We start from the raw sequence: 14,174 nt of genomic DNA, 5'->3' as shown, positions 1-14,174 counted from the left end.
TACCTCACTGCTCTCCCACCCAGAGCTCACCCTTGTCTTTCCTTGGGCTTAAATATACTTTTATTATTCTAAATGTATTCAGCTCTAATTATACAAAAAAATTACCTTACCTATCTACTGTGTTAAACTTGAACTGCTTGTGGCCAAGGCCGCGTCTCTTTTTCCATTTCGGCTCAATAAACACAGAGTTGCATTGGATCCTTTAAAGTAACAGCACTGGCAGGGAAAGAGGTCATCTGGCAAAGAAAATAGAACCCAGGTGGAAAAGGGACTGGGGCAGGGATTGTTGGGTTCACTAAGTGGGAGGCTAGGGCTGGTGGGGAAGCCGAGACAGGCACACACGCTGCTGGCGGATGACACCGTGCCAGTCTGGGTGGTGGCAGCATTCTGAGGGGTGTGCACAGAGGTGTTAGCAGAAGTGTGAGTAGGGGTCGCGGCTGTGGTAGCTGTAGAGGGAACCCAGGAAACATAAGGTTTCTGTGGCTTGACAAGATGAGACATGAAGCGTGGGGAAAAGGTGGAGGACGCAGGAGATGCTGGAAGATGCAGGAGATGTTGGAAGGAGGACAGCAGTAGCTGGTCACTGGCAGCTGTGACCCTGGAGAAAGGGCCAGAGGGACAGGGCATCCCTTCGAGCAGCAAGGGGTTATAGCAGGTGTGAGGGAGGGGAATGGCTATGACCGTGGCACTTTGGGAAGGCCAGTAGTGTTAGGCAATTGGGTGTGTTGTGCCTGGTGAGTGAGTGAGTGATGTTTGAATTTTGTCTTAGATAGCTAAAGGCAGCTGAAGACTGGTAGGAGAACCAATTGACAGCTTTGGCTTAGTTTGGCCAGGAATGAGATCATATGTGACCATAATGCTGCACAAACAGGACTCAAAGCGTGCATCAGAAATTCAGGTTTTTTCCCCCCTTCTTCGCCTTTTACAAACCACTCTGTGAGGCTGGGTTTTCTGTCCTGGAATGAAATATTTACAGTCTTGGATACTTCTCGACTTCTCTCAGATTAGGAAAAAAAAAAGTGTTAATAACTTTTATCCATAAACACAGTCTCGATCTAGTAAGTATTACATCTGGTTTAGTCCATATTCATACATTTTATTATATAAATAAAATGCCCATCTTATTATTTTATTCTTTCAAAGGCAGAGCTTTTCCTACTCTTCCAGCTCCTGTTTGCTGTAGATGTGCAGCCTGAGGTGGGAAGGAGAGATCTGATAAGCTCCTCCTCCTCCGTTTTCCCCCATGACATCCATACTTCCTCTCTGCTCACCAGGCAACACTGGCTTCTTCAGTGTAGACAGGGCAGGTGAGGATAACCGAGGACAGGAAAGTCTGACAGCATGGCATCAGTTTGCCACTGGCAGATGTGAACCTGACCTTCATAGGTTCTCTTTTGAGTCCCTCCCCACTTCATTCTGTGGCTCTCTCATGGTGTTTTCCTTCATGTGGAATGCACCATCTCTTTCATGCCAGTAGGGTTGCTGAGGTTTACTCACGGGTCCAGCAGCCTTAGTTCCGGCTCAGATCATGTGGACTTGGCAGTACTCATGGGGTAAGTAGGTGGAAAAACCCCGGAGTCTTTAGGAAATGCTGTTGTAATACCTAAGAGAGAGGTGGGAGTTAGAAATATGGATGTGGGGCTGACTGCGGTGCAAACGGTGGTAGAAGTCAAGAAAGTAGACACATTTGCCCAACAAAAGACAGGGAACCTCACAGAGAAGGTTTTGAGAAGGAGCCGGCAAAGAAGGTGGAAAGAGGGAGCATTCTTTCAGAGTATTGCTTCTATGAAGGAGCGGACTGTGCAGAAGTCAGCTCAGACTTGTCATTTGTGGCTGTTTTTAACCCAGAATATGGAACTTACAAATGCACGCCTTTTTATTTTATTTGTGAAGACTCTATCAAGTGTTGTTTCACCCCCGTGTTGAAAATTGATATACTAGTTTTACTTTGGAATTTCTAATTATTTGCAGACAAATTTTAACTTTTTTCTTTCAGTTGTCTATGAACACAGATCAAGATTAGAGAAATCCTTGCAAAAGGAAAGACTTGAACATAAGAAAGCAAAGGAAGGTAAATATAAATGCAGTTTGTGTTCTTTGTTTTTTTATCATACTTCCCTTTGAAACATTGTGTGCTAGCTTTACTGTTTTGTTGTTGTTGTTGTTAACAAATTTCTCAAATCAAATCTAAGTCACTTTTATAGGTAGACAGAGAAAGTCAAGCACTATATTATGCATCATACAGCACAGTAATTTCTGCTCAAGACTGGATTCCGAGTCTTTCATTCAGTGTGTGCCGCCTTGAGGCAGTTCACGTTACTGGTTACACATATTGTATCAGAAGTAAACAGCTTTTCACCTGAATATTACACACATTATGTTACTCATGCCTGAAAGTTCTGTCCATAAAGAACCAGGAAGTAACAGCATGTGTTTCTAGAATAGGACAGATTTTATATGTTCATATACACACACACATAGATACATACATACATACAGATATGTGCATTTACAACATAAACTGATCACATTGTATGGCGTCTCTCTCTCTCTCTCTCTCTCTTTTTTTTTTTTTTTTTTGCTGTTGGTATGGTATCTTTTAAGTTACGCTCTTGTTTTCATCTTGTGAAGGCTTTTATTGGCATAGCTGATTGGTTCCGTGTGAAAAATTAGTATCTAGCATAGGCTTTATGCAGCATGTGAGTTGAGATGATCCATATTCTTACTTTTATTTATTTGCTCATGTTTTGTGAAATCATGTGAGGAAATATTAATTGGGTATTCTGTTTAATTATGTTGGTGTGGGGTAGAGGGAGGGAAAAGAGGAGGGCAGTATGGGTTAGGATGTTTTACTGACCCTTGGCTTAAACCTGTAGGAAGAATAGTAGTTTAACATCATTAAAATACTTTGATCGGATTTGGATTGTTCTTGTCTTGAAATGCAGAGTGATTTTATAGAGCCATCTAGTGGATAATAAAGCTTTAAGAGCATTAAGATGGTTTTCATGGTTTGAGGTCTCTTTCAAAGTCCTGAGTGATTTTAGCGTGCCATCTAGTGGAGAGCAATAAATCATCTCTGTCTTTAGATGCGCCTTTTTTTTCCTCCCCTCAATTTCAAGGAGAGTTAATCACAGAGTGCACGTTCTAAATTCATTTTTAATTATTTTGTTAAAATGCATATTTTCTTTATTCAAGATATGAATGAGTTAATTACACTCAATTTTCTCCACTTTTTATTTTCAGATTTTCTTGTTTATAAGTTAGAAGCCCAAGAAACACTAAATAAAGGAAGGGTAAGTTTTGGATTTTTTCCTCAATTATTTTATGAAAAGGAGAGGGAAGTAATAGTTGTAAAATCTTTTTGTTGTAAAAAAAAAAAAACTATGTTGATCATTGGGGCTGTAGGGCTGAAATACACACACATACATACACACACACATATATTATTTATTGCTGCCCCCAAATCCTGCAGTGTTACTCTCACAGTCCAAATTAACTGGATAAAAGCAAATTTTTCTCTTACTCTAAGAAAATATATAACCATTTGTTCAATAAAACACTGTCATTTTGGGGGTATTAAAACTGAGAAGAGTCAGTCCCTCTGAGAGCTGGGAGGCTGACAGCTTTCAGCTCTTCCCTCCTCCGAAAGCCCCAGCTAAAACTGTATGCTTTCTGTTTGCATTTCATAATATAGCTTCTTTGTATTAGCAATAAAACAAAGCAACAGAGCAAAAATGCAGTTCATTTTAGAAATGGTAAAAAAAATGGAAGAAACAACTGGTTGTAGGTGTGCTTGTATTAAAGCCAAAGCAGGGGTTATGGCACATCAGGTAGATGACCCAGCGAGGGGAGAAGATGGTTGGGTGTCTTGTGCACAGACTACTTATGGCTTGCCCAGGACTATGGATGTGTGTAGGGTCCGTGGAGTCCACATGTCAGGATGTTCAGCTGGGACTCTCACCTATACCACCGGAGCATGGCTTAGGCTCGCTTCAGCCCTGGCTCTGCTACTAAAGGAAATGTTTGCCCTTGGCTTATTCTTCATCCTTTCTCCATCTCTTCACTCTGTGAAATGGGAGTCTCATTTGGGTAAAGTAATATGTGGAGAATCCCTTATCCACTGAAGCACAGGGAAGAGAAAGCACCTTTTCTCTCCACTTTCTTAAGCCTTGCAAAGCTTATAGGGCCTGGACCTAGTCAGTTTACCCCCACGTCCCCTCGGAGCACTGGGCACAGTGTATCCAGCCGTGCACAGTGACTGTCTCAGGACAAGTTCCTTGTGCAAAGAACCTTAGCTCTGCTCAAGAGGGGAAGTAAATCATTTCCAGGGCCCCTGCTACAGCGCTGTTTTATGATCCCATGTCTTGCTTTTTCTTTATTAATCTCTAGCAAGCTTACAGGAATGTTAAGGCTTCATTCCTGCCATTAAATAAAGAGATGGCCCCAGAGACATCGTGGTTCAAGCATAGAGTTCATTGTAGCTTATATAAGTGAAATAAATGGAATTCTTCTGTTAAGTGCTTTAAGATATGTTTAGCAGAGAGCTAGATTCGTTATCTTTATGTTAACTATTTTCTTTTCCATTTACAGCAAGATTCCAATAGTAGATACAGTGCGTTGAATGTGCAACATCAGATGTTGAAAGTGAGTAATCAATGTAAAGTTGTTCTCTATGAATGAATGAATGAATGAAAGAGTTAAGTAACTCAGGTGATTAAGGAAAGCTTACAGAAAATTGATTTATGTGGTAGGATGGTACATTAAAGTTATATTTCACTAAAAATGACATAGAATTGTAATGTTCCCTCATCTTACCACCCAATTTCAACAATTTTAGTTAGCTTGTTTTACATTTTCTTGCAAATCAGTCTCTCTGGTCACAGAATTTTTAATTTTATTCTTCTCTTTATCCTTTAAGGCTTTTTTGTTCATGTTTGCTTGCTCAGTTTCTCACAGTGGTTTTCCTTAGATGTTTCTTTTATCTTAGGCACACTGGAGGCAGTAGAATGATTAAACGCCTCCTTCACGTTACTAATATTGAATGTGTCCTTTTACCTACCAAAGGAACACGATTTATATTTAAAGATTCTCCTTCCTTGGTTCTTGGGTAAAACTCATTATTGTGTGTCAAGAAGACTTAGAAAGAGAGGGAGAGTGGAAGGGAGAGATTCATGATTTCCGTCAGGATAGCAGAGGGGAGTGGATGCCATCAAGTGTGTTGCACAGCAGGCCAACCCTGCCATGATTTCCATGCCTCCAGCCTCCCTCCCTTGCCCGCCTCGCTTTTTGTCTGGTGTTGTCTTTCTTCCTGTATCAGGAGAGCGAATGCTTTTCATTGACTCCAGAAGTTTTCGTGGTATCAAGAAAGCAGTGCATGGATTAAAACAGACCATCCTTTAACATTAGCATTTGGGGACTGTGGGATATACCTAGATTGTGAGTTCAGTGTCATATTATGTCTAGGAGTAAAGTAAATAGGAATCATTCCATAAACAATGTGTATTACTTGCCCCAAAGGGAAAGAAATCTTTTTCTTTTTTTTTAAACTAGATTACCAGGAAGCCTGAAAATTAAAGAAAGGAAATAAAAAGTGTTGCTGGGAAAACATCAGATTGAAAGAGGAAGTCTGGAATAGCTGTGGAGGGGTAATTTTTCTGATAGCTTTACCTTGTCTCCACAGCAATTTGAGCTGCTGGGAGTCTCCCCATTCCTTCCCCTTTCCATCTCCCATGGCTAAGTTCTAACTTCTTGTTGTTTTTGCCGACAATCAAAATGAAGGGAAAAATTGTTTTTGGCCATGATCCCAAACCCTTGATTTGAAATGTAAGGGAAATGGAGGGGAGCTGCCCCAATTAAAAGCAACCCAAGGAAAACAGAGCCTCCTGCTTCATCTGTTCTTTCTTGAGAGAGAAAGGCTATAGATTCTGTGGTATAATTTAGAGAATGTACATCTCTGCTCAGGTTCTCATCTTTGCAGAGTCAACACGAGGAGCTGAAGAAACAGCACAGCGACTTGGAGGAGGAACATCGCAAACAAGGAGAAGACTTCAGTAGGACGTTTAATGACCATAAGCAGAAGTACCTGCAGCTACAGCAAGAGAAAGAACAAGAGCTTTCTAAGCTAAAAGGTACTTGGAAGTCGGATTAGCTAGTTTATATGAAACTAACTCCTCAGTTTAATGTTTCAGAAAAGCAGTAGAATTGGGTTTGTTTGCACCACATTTCCAAAGTGGTGCTTTACCCGTCACTCACTTATTTGTAACATTTCACAATTATCCTTATCCCTTGGGGTTTGTTTAGGAAACAGAATAGAATACTTGGTGTTTCTCAATGGGGCACATTGGCCACACCAGGCAAGACAGTTCTCATTTTACATGTGTTGTAAGATCTTTAGATTTCTGACCCCAACTCACAAAATGCCCTCAGTGCTCCACATTCAGTGTGATGAGTGATCAAGGTCATCCCATGCATTTCCTGATCTCCAAGGAGCCAAAGAAACTAGTAGTAGCTCTGAAAAGCTCAGAATCCACAGTCAGAGCCTGGTGACCCCTGGCCTCTTCAGTTACTAGTTATATGACATGGACAAATGGTATGATCACCACAGGTCATCATCTGTAGAACTGGGATACTCATAAAAAGTTATCAACTCTATGGTGAGTTCTGTGAAGTGTGTAAACCTGGCGATTCACAGACATGTACCTCTGGAGCTAATAATACAATATATGTTAATAAAAAAATAAAAAATTATTTTAAAAATAAATAAATACCCCCCCCAAAAGTTATCAACTTCATAGGGTTGGTGCGAGGGTTATGTAAAACAGCTAGAACAATTACTGACATAGGATCAGTGTAAGCTTGAGGTATTTTCATAGTTTTTTTTTTTAAGATTTTTTAAAAAATTTTTTTTTAAAGTTTTTTTTATTTTTTTTTTATTCGACAGAGATCACAAGTAGGCAGAGAGGCAAGCAGAGAGAGAGGAAGGAGGAAGCAGGCTCCCTGCCGAGCAGAGAGCCCGATGCGGGACTCAATCCCAGAACCCTGAGCTCATGACCTGAGCTGAAGGCAGAGGCTTAACCCACTGAGCCACCCAGGTGCCCCATAGTATTTTTTTAATAAAGATTTTTATTTATTTATTTGACAGAGGTCACAAGTAGGCAGAGAGGCAGGCAGAGAGAGGGGGGGAAGCAGGCTCCCTGCCGAGCAGAGAGCCTGATGTGGGGCTCCATCCCAGGACCCGGGGATCATGACCTGAGCCGAAGGCTGAGGCTTTAACCCACTGAGCCACCCAGGTGCCCTGAGGTGTTTTCATAGTATTAGGTAACAAATTGTATCACTCTGAGTGTATGCAAATTCTGAAAAAGGAAAATATTGTGCAGTCACCTATTCAGGTGCTAAATAGGTTTGAAGTGTGAGAATTGGTTTAAAAAGTCACATGGTGCTTGTGACAACAACGGTGAAATCCAAGGAAGGTCTGTGGTCCAGTTAATTCTACTGCGCCAAACAATATTTTGATTTTATATAAGATACCATCATGGAAGAAAGCTGAGTGACAAGAACTTTGATCTTCTCTGTACTTTCATGTGCAGTTTTGTCTATAAGTATTTTCAAATAATAAGTTATAACAAAAAGGCACACAAGAGTTGAGTAGCCATTGAGGCAGATTATGAAAGGTTAAGGTGGTCTTGAGTGGGTTGGGCCACGTCTACGCAAGAGCTATAGACATGCAGGGACGTTGGTTGGCTGTTGGTGATCTGGCAGACGGTAGGGGTCATTAAGATAACAAACAGAGAAACGTCGTCACAAAGGAAGTAATAAAGCATGTTTTCTAATGTCTACTCTATAGTCCTTTCTTTGAAGCAAAGTGCATTTAGAGTAAAATTTTAACAAATTATGTGTAGAAGTTATACATCAGAACCATGGAAAATAGGAGGACACAAGTATGTGAGTTCTGCATACTAAAATAATTTAAGCCTCATAACCTGGTCTGAACTTTCTGGCCGCCAGGACAGAAAGGGAAAGGCAGTAAGTTATGGGGCTTTTATCATCAGAAAGGGAACATACCTACCCTGTGTGGAGGGAGAAACAGACAAAGGGGAAGAAAGAGAAGAGGCGAGAGAGAAGAGTATTTCTGGTCTCAGTTGATTTTTGGAAGAAATTTCTCAGAGGCCTTAACAGGGTGTGACAGTGCTTTTGATGACAATTTTATGAGCAGTTTCTCCGTCGGCACTTGTGCTTGATTCTGATCTTTGATGAAAGCTTCGGACGGTAAGTTAAACGTATGGTGATAGATGCAGGTCAGTGGTGGCAACTCAGACATATAATCCAGGTAGTCTCTGGTCAAGTTTAATGTGATACCAGGGGAGAACTTAGAATTCCTGGGAGAGAAACTGGTCGCATGGAAGCTTAGATAATTATTCTTTTCATTTCTGTTATAATAATAGCTAACACTCAACAAATGTTTACCATGTGCTAGTATCAGGTGAAACTCTTCATGTAGTTACTTTATTTAAATTCTCATAAGAACGTATAAGCTAGGCATTGTGCTTAGCCTAATTTAATAAAGGGAGAAACTGAGGCTTTATAAACTTAAATAACTTACTCAGGGCAATACAGTTAAGGCACAGAAGCAACTGCCATTAGGTTTATGATCTGAAACTCTTTTAGAAGCTAGCAGTTTGGGTATTTGTGTGTACATACATGTGTATGTGTGTATGTGTATGCCCGTGTGTGTATGCGTGTGTGGTGTGTGTGTGCGCGCGTGTGTGTGAAAAGCCCTATCCGGTCAACAGTACACTGACAGTCCCCTTGGATTGCCAGTGGTGTCCTATTTTGACCTTTGAGATAGAACCTTCCCCACCTTATTCTTGACCTCTCCCCTACACCCAGTTAGCCACCCAGAGCTCAGGGGTGAGGCAGAGACAATAAAGGCATAAAAATGGGCAGGAAATGTGATGAGAGACGGCGACGGGCACTTCGCTTCAGTGCTGAGTGCCGCACTGGAGAGCTAGTGTTTTGTCTGCAGTTAGTGACTGCCACTCAGGGACAGCTTGCCCAGCACAGCGCAGACTCAGACCTGCTGTCTCAGCATCATTATTAACAGCCACTGAAAAATGAATTATGTTGTCACCTGCCACCATTCACCTTCTGCTGAGTCATGTCACCTGAGAATAGCCTCATGTTGCCAGGTCTTAGTAAGCCCAGATTTTTGATTTTTAAATGGTGCCAACTCTTCATATGTGGAAAACTCCTCATAGGCCAACACTGCAGGGGTCGGGGGGGGAAAAATGTGAGTTGGATTCAGACTGTCAGTTTATAACAGCAAAAGTAAGAAATTCACCAAGAGGGTAGGAGAGGTGGGCCTGGAATCAAGGTTCCAAGTCACTGAGGCTGTTCCCTGAACAGTAGGCTTGAGATTAAAGAGATTATAGGACTTTTCTGAGACAGCTACAACCTCACGTTGCTGCCCTGGAAGGAACTGTCCTATTGCTGTTGGGAGAGGAATTTGTATCAGGCAAGAACTTACTGGTAGGAGAAGGAAAATATACTGAGAATTTTTAAGCAGGTAAATGAGGTTTCCTTTTGTTTCTTTGTTTCTTGAGTTCTCTTTGTAATTAAAATACTTTTGGGGTCTCTGGAAATTATTCATGCTATGAGAAGTAGGATTTGTACTTTTTGTTAACTTTCTTTTTAATTTGTGGAGAAACTCAAATCTTACTCCTTCTTCGCCCGTTACATTTTATTCCTGAAGACTTGCTTACAGAAATACTTCATTTTTAACTCCTGAGTAACTAGAAATCATTGCTTCTGCACTGTGTGTAGCTTCCTTAAAAGTATTTAAACTGCCGAACCAGATTGCATTAGAATGGCAAGCTGAATCCATGTCACATCCCAAAATAATAGAATTTTTCTTGATTTGGCATACAATACTGTCAGAGTTAAAAACAAATCCTAAAAATAGTTGTGTGAAGGTTTAGATATGAAAATAATGGAATCAGAAGCCAGAAAAATCTCAAGGCTTTATGCATGATTTTTTCCCCCCACAAATAGAAACCGTGTACAATTTGAGAGAAGAGAACAGACAACTCCGAAAGGCACACCAGGACATCCATACACAGCTCCAAGACGTCAAGGTAAAACAAAACCTGGCATCTGACTGCTTAGTATTGCCCTGCTTTACCTTGTAGAACAGTTTTACGTGTCTTTCCCTAATTGACCTCCATTACAAACCCACGTTGTTATTTTGGGCTTTGCGTAAATCTGGGAGTGTGCCCACTGCGTTAGAAGCTAAAAGATGGTCTGAAAATCCAAACATTTTCATTAGTACCAAAGTGATTCTTTGGCTAGATGGTTGGATTTTAATAAGCTTTTTATTTACAAAGGTTTATTAATAATGAAGTATTTGTTCCTTTAGTTTTGATTTCATTGTAAGGGATTATGATACTTAGAAAGCTGTTTTAGATTTCAGAATACTACCTTATCGTATTCTCTCTACAATGATTTTTACACTTAGCAAGTGCTTCAAGAACAGCGAACAAGCAGGCAAGCAAACTACGTTTGGGTGCTCATACCACTGTCAGCCGAAGAAGAATCTGTCTTAGAATGTTAAATCTCAACATGTAAAATTCTTTTTTGTGTAGCAACAGCATAAGAATTTACTCTCCGAGCATGAACAACTTGTAGTGACTTTGGAAGACCACAAGAGTGCGCTAGCTGCTGCACAGGTTAGAAGGGTAGCAGCCTCTATGGGTTCTCGTTACAATCTGCTTAACACTTCCAAATTTCTCCATGCATGTAGTCTCTTACAAGCCAGTCTTCAATGAGTTCTTAGGACAAAGCTCTCCTGATCCTGAGGATCATGCATGCTTTCAAAATTCAATCAAGAGACTATAAAATAAGGTTTTGATTATTTTTTTTGCACTGGTCGTGTGGTACCCATGACGGTTTGTACCCTCCACCAGCTTCCACATGCCATGGTCAAATGCTTGTTTAAATCACAGATATCAATCCATATGTATGGTCTTCTGCCCCTCTCTGACCTGTGGTGATTCTTACAGGATCTATAGGATTTTATGATGCTAGCTACCAAACAAATTATTGTCAGACTTTTTCTCCCATTCCCTCCCTCCCTTGCTTCCGTATCCCAACCTACAGGGACTCTTTTTAGGACTAGCCTTATGTGTTCTTGGCCAAATTCCAAAAAATAAGAGCTCTCATGTCAGTGGAGAAGGGAAAAATGAGTCGTAAATTCCGTTTTTCAAAGCCTAGAACACTCCCTGGCACAGAGCAGGCCCTCAGGAGTTATTTATTGAATGTACAAATGAACGATACCATACTGTGTTTTACAGCTTTCTAGAAGAAGTAAACAAACAGGAATGGCTAGCTTAGTCACTAGGTTTGTGCTTTTTTTCAGTGGGAGGAATTAAGAGGAAAACCAGCTATCTGTCTTATCAGAAGACTATGTGTAATTTTTTTGTCTTTGTAAAATTATAAAAAGTAGAACACGCTGGGCCCTGACCCATCTCACAAACTATAGAATCTTTGTTCGTGGGACTCCTTTTCAAGGTAGCCATTGAGTATCCCTATGAAACTGTAGCTGTGTGGTAATTTTTTACAGGTGTACAAATTAAATTGTCTTTAAGAGATCATTTCATTTAAAACCTTCTTTATAAAATTTTTACCAAATATTATTTTATTTGAGGCTGTTTTTCATGCTGAAAAATGCGACAAACCAATTTGAATATTCTGTGTGCTGTCATGGCCTCAAATATTAGACTAAGCAACAGTGTGAAAATCAGAGAAATGTAAGTAAAATTGTGCATTTAATGACCAAAACCAAATTCTGTAGTAAGCACATTGGCAGTTTTACAGACAAGATTTTGTAATAGAAAAAGATTTTATTAATGTAACTGATGTGTAGTATTCTATTTCTTTAAAAATATTTTCTGCTTCTTTGAGAAGGGGCTCAAGTTGGCCTGACCACCACCCCCTTTAAATCATTCTGCCAGAACTAGGTGTAGTACTTAATAGTCCCACTTCAGATCCCCATATTAATACCTTTCCCTGGATCTCCTTAGAAAAGAAATGCTGCTTCAAGTGCCTTTACATAAGAAAGGTAAATCATCTTATGAGACTGTGACTTGACATCCTGATTTTTTTTTTAAAGATTTATTTATTTATTTGAGAGAGAGTGAGAGAGTGCACGTGCATGGCGGAAGGGGCAGAAGGAGAGGGAGAGAGACAATCTCTAGAAGACTCTGAGCTGAGCACGGAGCCTGATGTGGGGCACAACCTCACGACCCCGAGATCGTGACCTGAGCCGAAACCAAGAGTTGGATGTTCAACTGACTGAGCCACCCAGGTGCCTGACAACCCAGCTGAGTGAGGGGACGGCAGGAACAGAATAGAGGGACGCCTGGGTGGCTCAGTTGGTTAAGTGTCTGCCTTCAACTTAGGTCATGATCCCAAGGTTCTCAGATGGAGTGCTACATCTGGATCCTTGCTCCTGGGGAGCCTGCTTCTCCCTCTGCCTGCCCCTTGCCTTGCTTGTCCTCTCTCTCTGACAAATAAATAAAATCTTAAAGAAAAAAAAAGAACAGAATACAATTTGAGTTTATAGTGTGTCAGGGATCATCATAAGAACTTTTTATACAGAATTTTATTTAATGTTCACAGTCTACTGAGTTATATTACATTGTGTTCTTTTTATAACTAAATAAAAGGAGGTCGAGGGGAAATAAAATAGCTGGCCCAAGATCAGCGACCAGAACGGAGCTTAGAGTTTAAGTCCTCTTGACATCCTGGTCATGTGTACCTCTTCAGCTGGTGTTTTTGGAGACTTTCCTGTATCACCGTTACCTGTGTAACTGTGTGGCCTTGCCCCACACCTACTGAGTGATCATTTCTGGGGTGGGGGCCCAGGAGATTGCACTTTTAACATGATCCTTCTGGGATTCTCAGGGCACACTAATATTTGAGTACTGCAGCATAACTGCTTTCAAATATATATCTAGGAGGAGGGAAAAGAAGAAATATTCCTTAAAAGTATCACTATGTGGATGTCTTTTTAAAAAAATTTTCTTTGACCACCAAAGTTGGTTTGCAGATGTTTTGATAGATTTCTGGGATAAGGGCCATTATTAGCCATATGACATACCTTTATACAAATTGCAAGGATGAATTCCTCTGAGACAGATTTAGCAAGAAAATTACTGCACCTTTGTGTGAATTGGATAAAAAAGTGCCCCCCCTTTGCTGGGGTGGAAGAGTGCACGACTGGGGCGGTGGGAGTACCAGCTGGATTTTAGCCTCCACTCACCGCTCTGCTGTGCCCACTGGCTGGGAAACTTGTCCAGAAGAGATTTCTGTGTTTTTCATATGCGTTTATATAGGTGTGTCTTTACACACACAGCATTTCTGTTTTAGGATAACAGTGTTGGTGAATATGATGAGCTAAGTATGAGCAGTGTCTATTGATTTTCTTAGTTAAGGTATTTGATTTTTTTTTCCTGTCTTTCTAGCTCCTTGTATTAAAGATACTGTGCATGCACACACACATACATACCACCACCGCACAGACACAACTGGATGAGTTAATTGTACTTCAATACTGACATCAGTGACTTTATCACCTGAGAAGAAAGGAGGTTCACAGTGGAGGAATAAAAATCTAGGCTTGTTTCATACCAATGCTGTTGCTTTCCTAAATCTGCAGAACACAATACCAGAAGGGTTCTGGAAAGTTAGGGAACCCTATTTGAGCACAGATTGGTGGGGATTGGGGGCATGGCCCAAGTGGTTTTATAAATACATAACTAAATATACATAAAGATTTACTTAGTTGCTTATTTTAAACTTGTGATTCCTTTTCACTGAAAAACGTTACTCAGACCATATTGGTAAAAGATACCTGCACTTGTATTTATATAATTATGTGAATTTTTAAACAGACTTTTTTTTAATGCTATAAAACTGATGGCAAACTATCTTTTAATAATGATATTTATACCAGAAAGTTATTTATAAAAATTCTGACTGTTTAACATAGCATGAGAAACTAACATCTGTCTTAGATCTTTTTTTTCCCTCCGTTCCCTTTATATCTAATTCTCATTTGCATGTGCTTAAAAATGGTTAAGCGTGTCCAAGTGAGAATAGCTAATGCATGGAAATAATCT

The 14,174-nt window shown here is 40.3% G+C and overlaps 1 protein-coding gene across 4 annotated transcripts in view; it reads left to right on the top strand.

The window, feature by feature from the left end:
- Nucleotides 1–14,174, top strand: part of GOLIM4 (golgi integral membrane protein 4) — a 90,902-nt gene that overhangs the window by 50,996 nt on the left and 25,732 nt on the right. For 2 of the 4 annotated variants that reach the window (XM_004756519.3, XM_004756520.3), the window contains exons 2-7: nucleotides 1,997–2,071; nucleotides 3,244–3,293; nucleotides 4,591–4,644; nucleotides 5,978–6,128; nucleotides 10,048–10,130; nucleotides 10,638–10,721. In XM_004756519.3, coding sequence (XP_004756576.2) covers nucleotides 1,997–2,071; nucleotides 3,244–3,293; nucleotides 4,591–4,644; nucleotides 5,978–6,128; nucleotides 10,048–10,130; nucleotides 10,638–10,721 — 497 coding nt within the window. The remainder of the gene's footprint in view (nucleotides 1–1,996; nucleotides 2,072–3,243; nucleotides 3,294–4,590; nucleotides 4,645–5,977; nucleotides 6,129–10,047; nucleotides 10,131–10,637; nucleotides 10,722–14,174) is intronic. The other 2 variants (XM_013058298.2, XM_004756521.3) reach the window with 1 other exon arrangement.

This window comes from Mustela putorius, unplaced genomic scaffold (genome assembly GCF_011764305.1).
Source record: "Mustela putorius furo isolate JIRA1106 unplaced genomic scaffold, ASM1176430v1.1 tig00003834_pilon_pilon_pilon, whole genome shotgun sequence".
In the NCBI taxonomy this organism is placed as follows: Eukaryota; Metazoa; Chordata; class Mammalia; order Carnivora; family Mustelidae; genus Mustela; species Mustela putorius.
The sequence above is the reverse complement of the archived record's forward strand: the minus strand, read 5'-3'. Positions and strand labels throughout refer to the sequence as shown.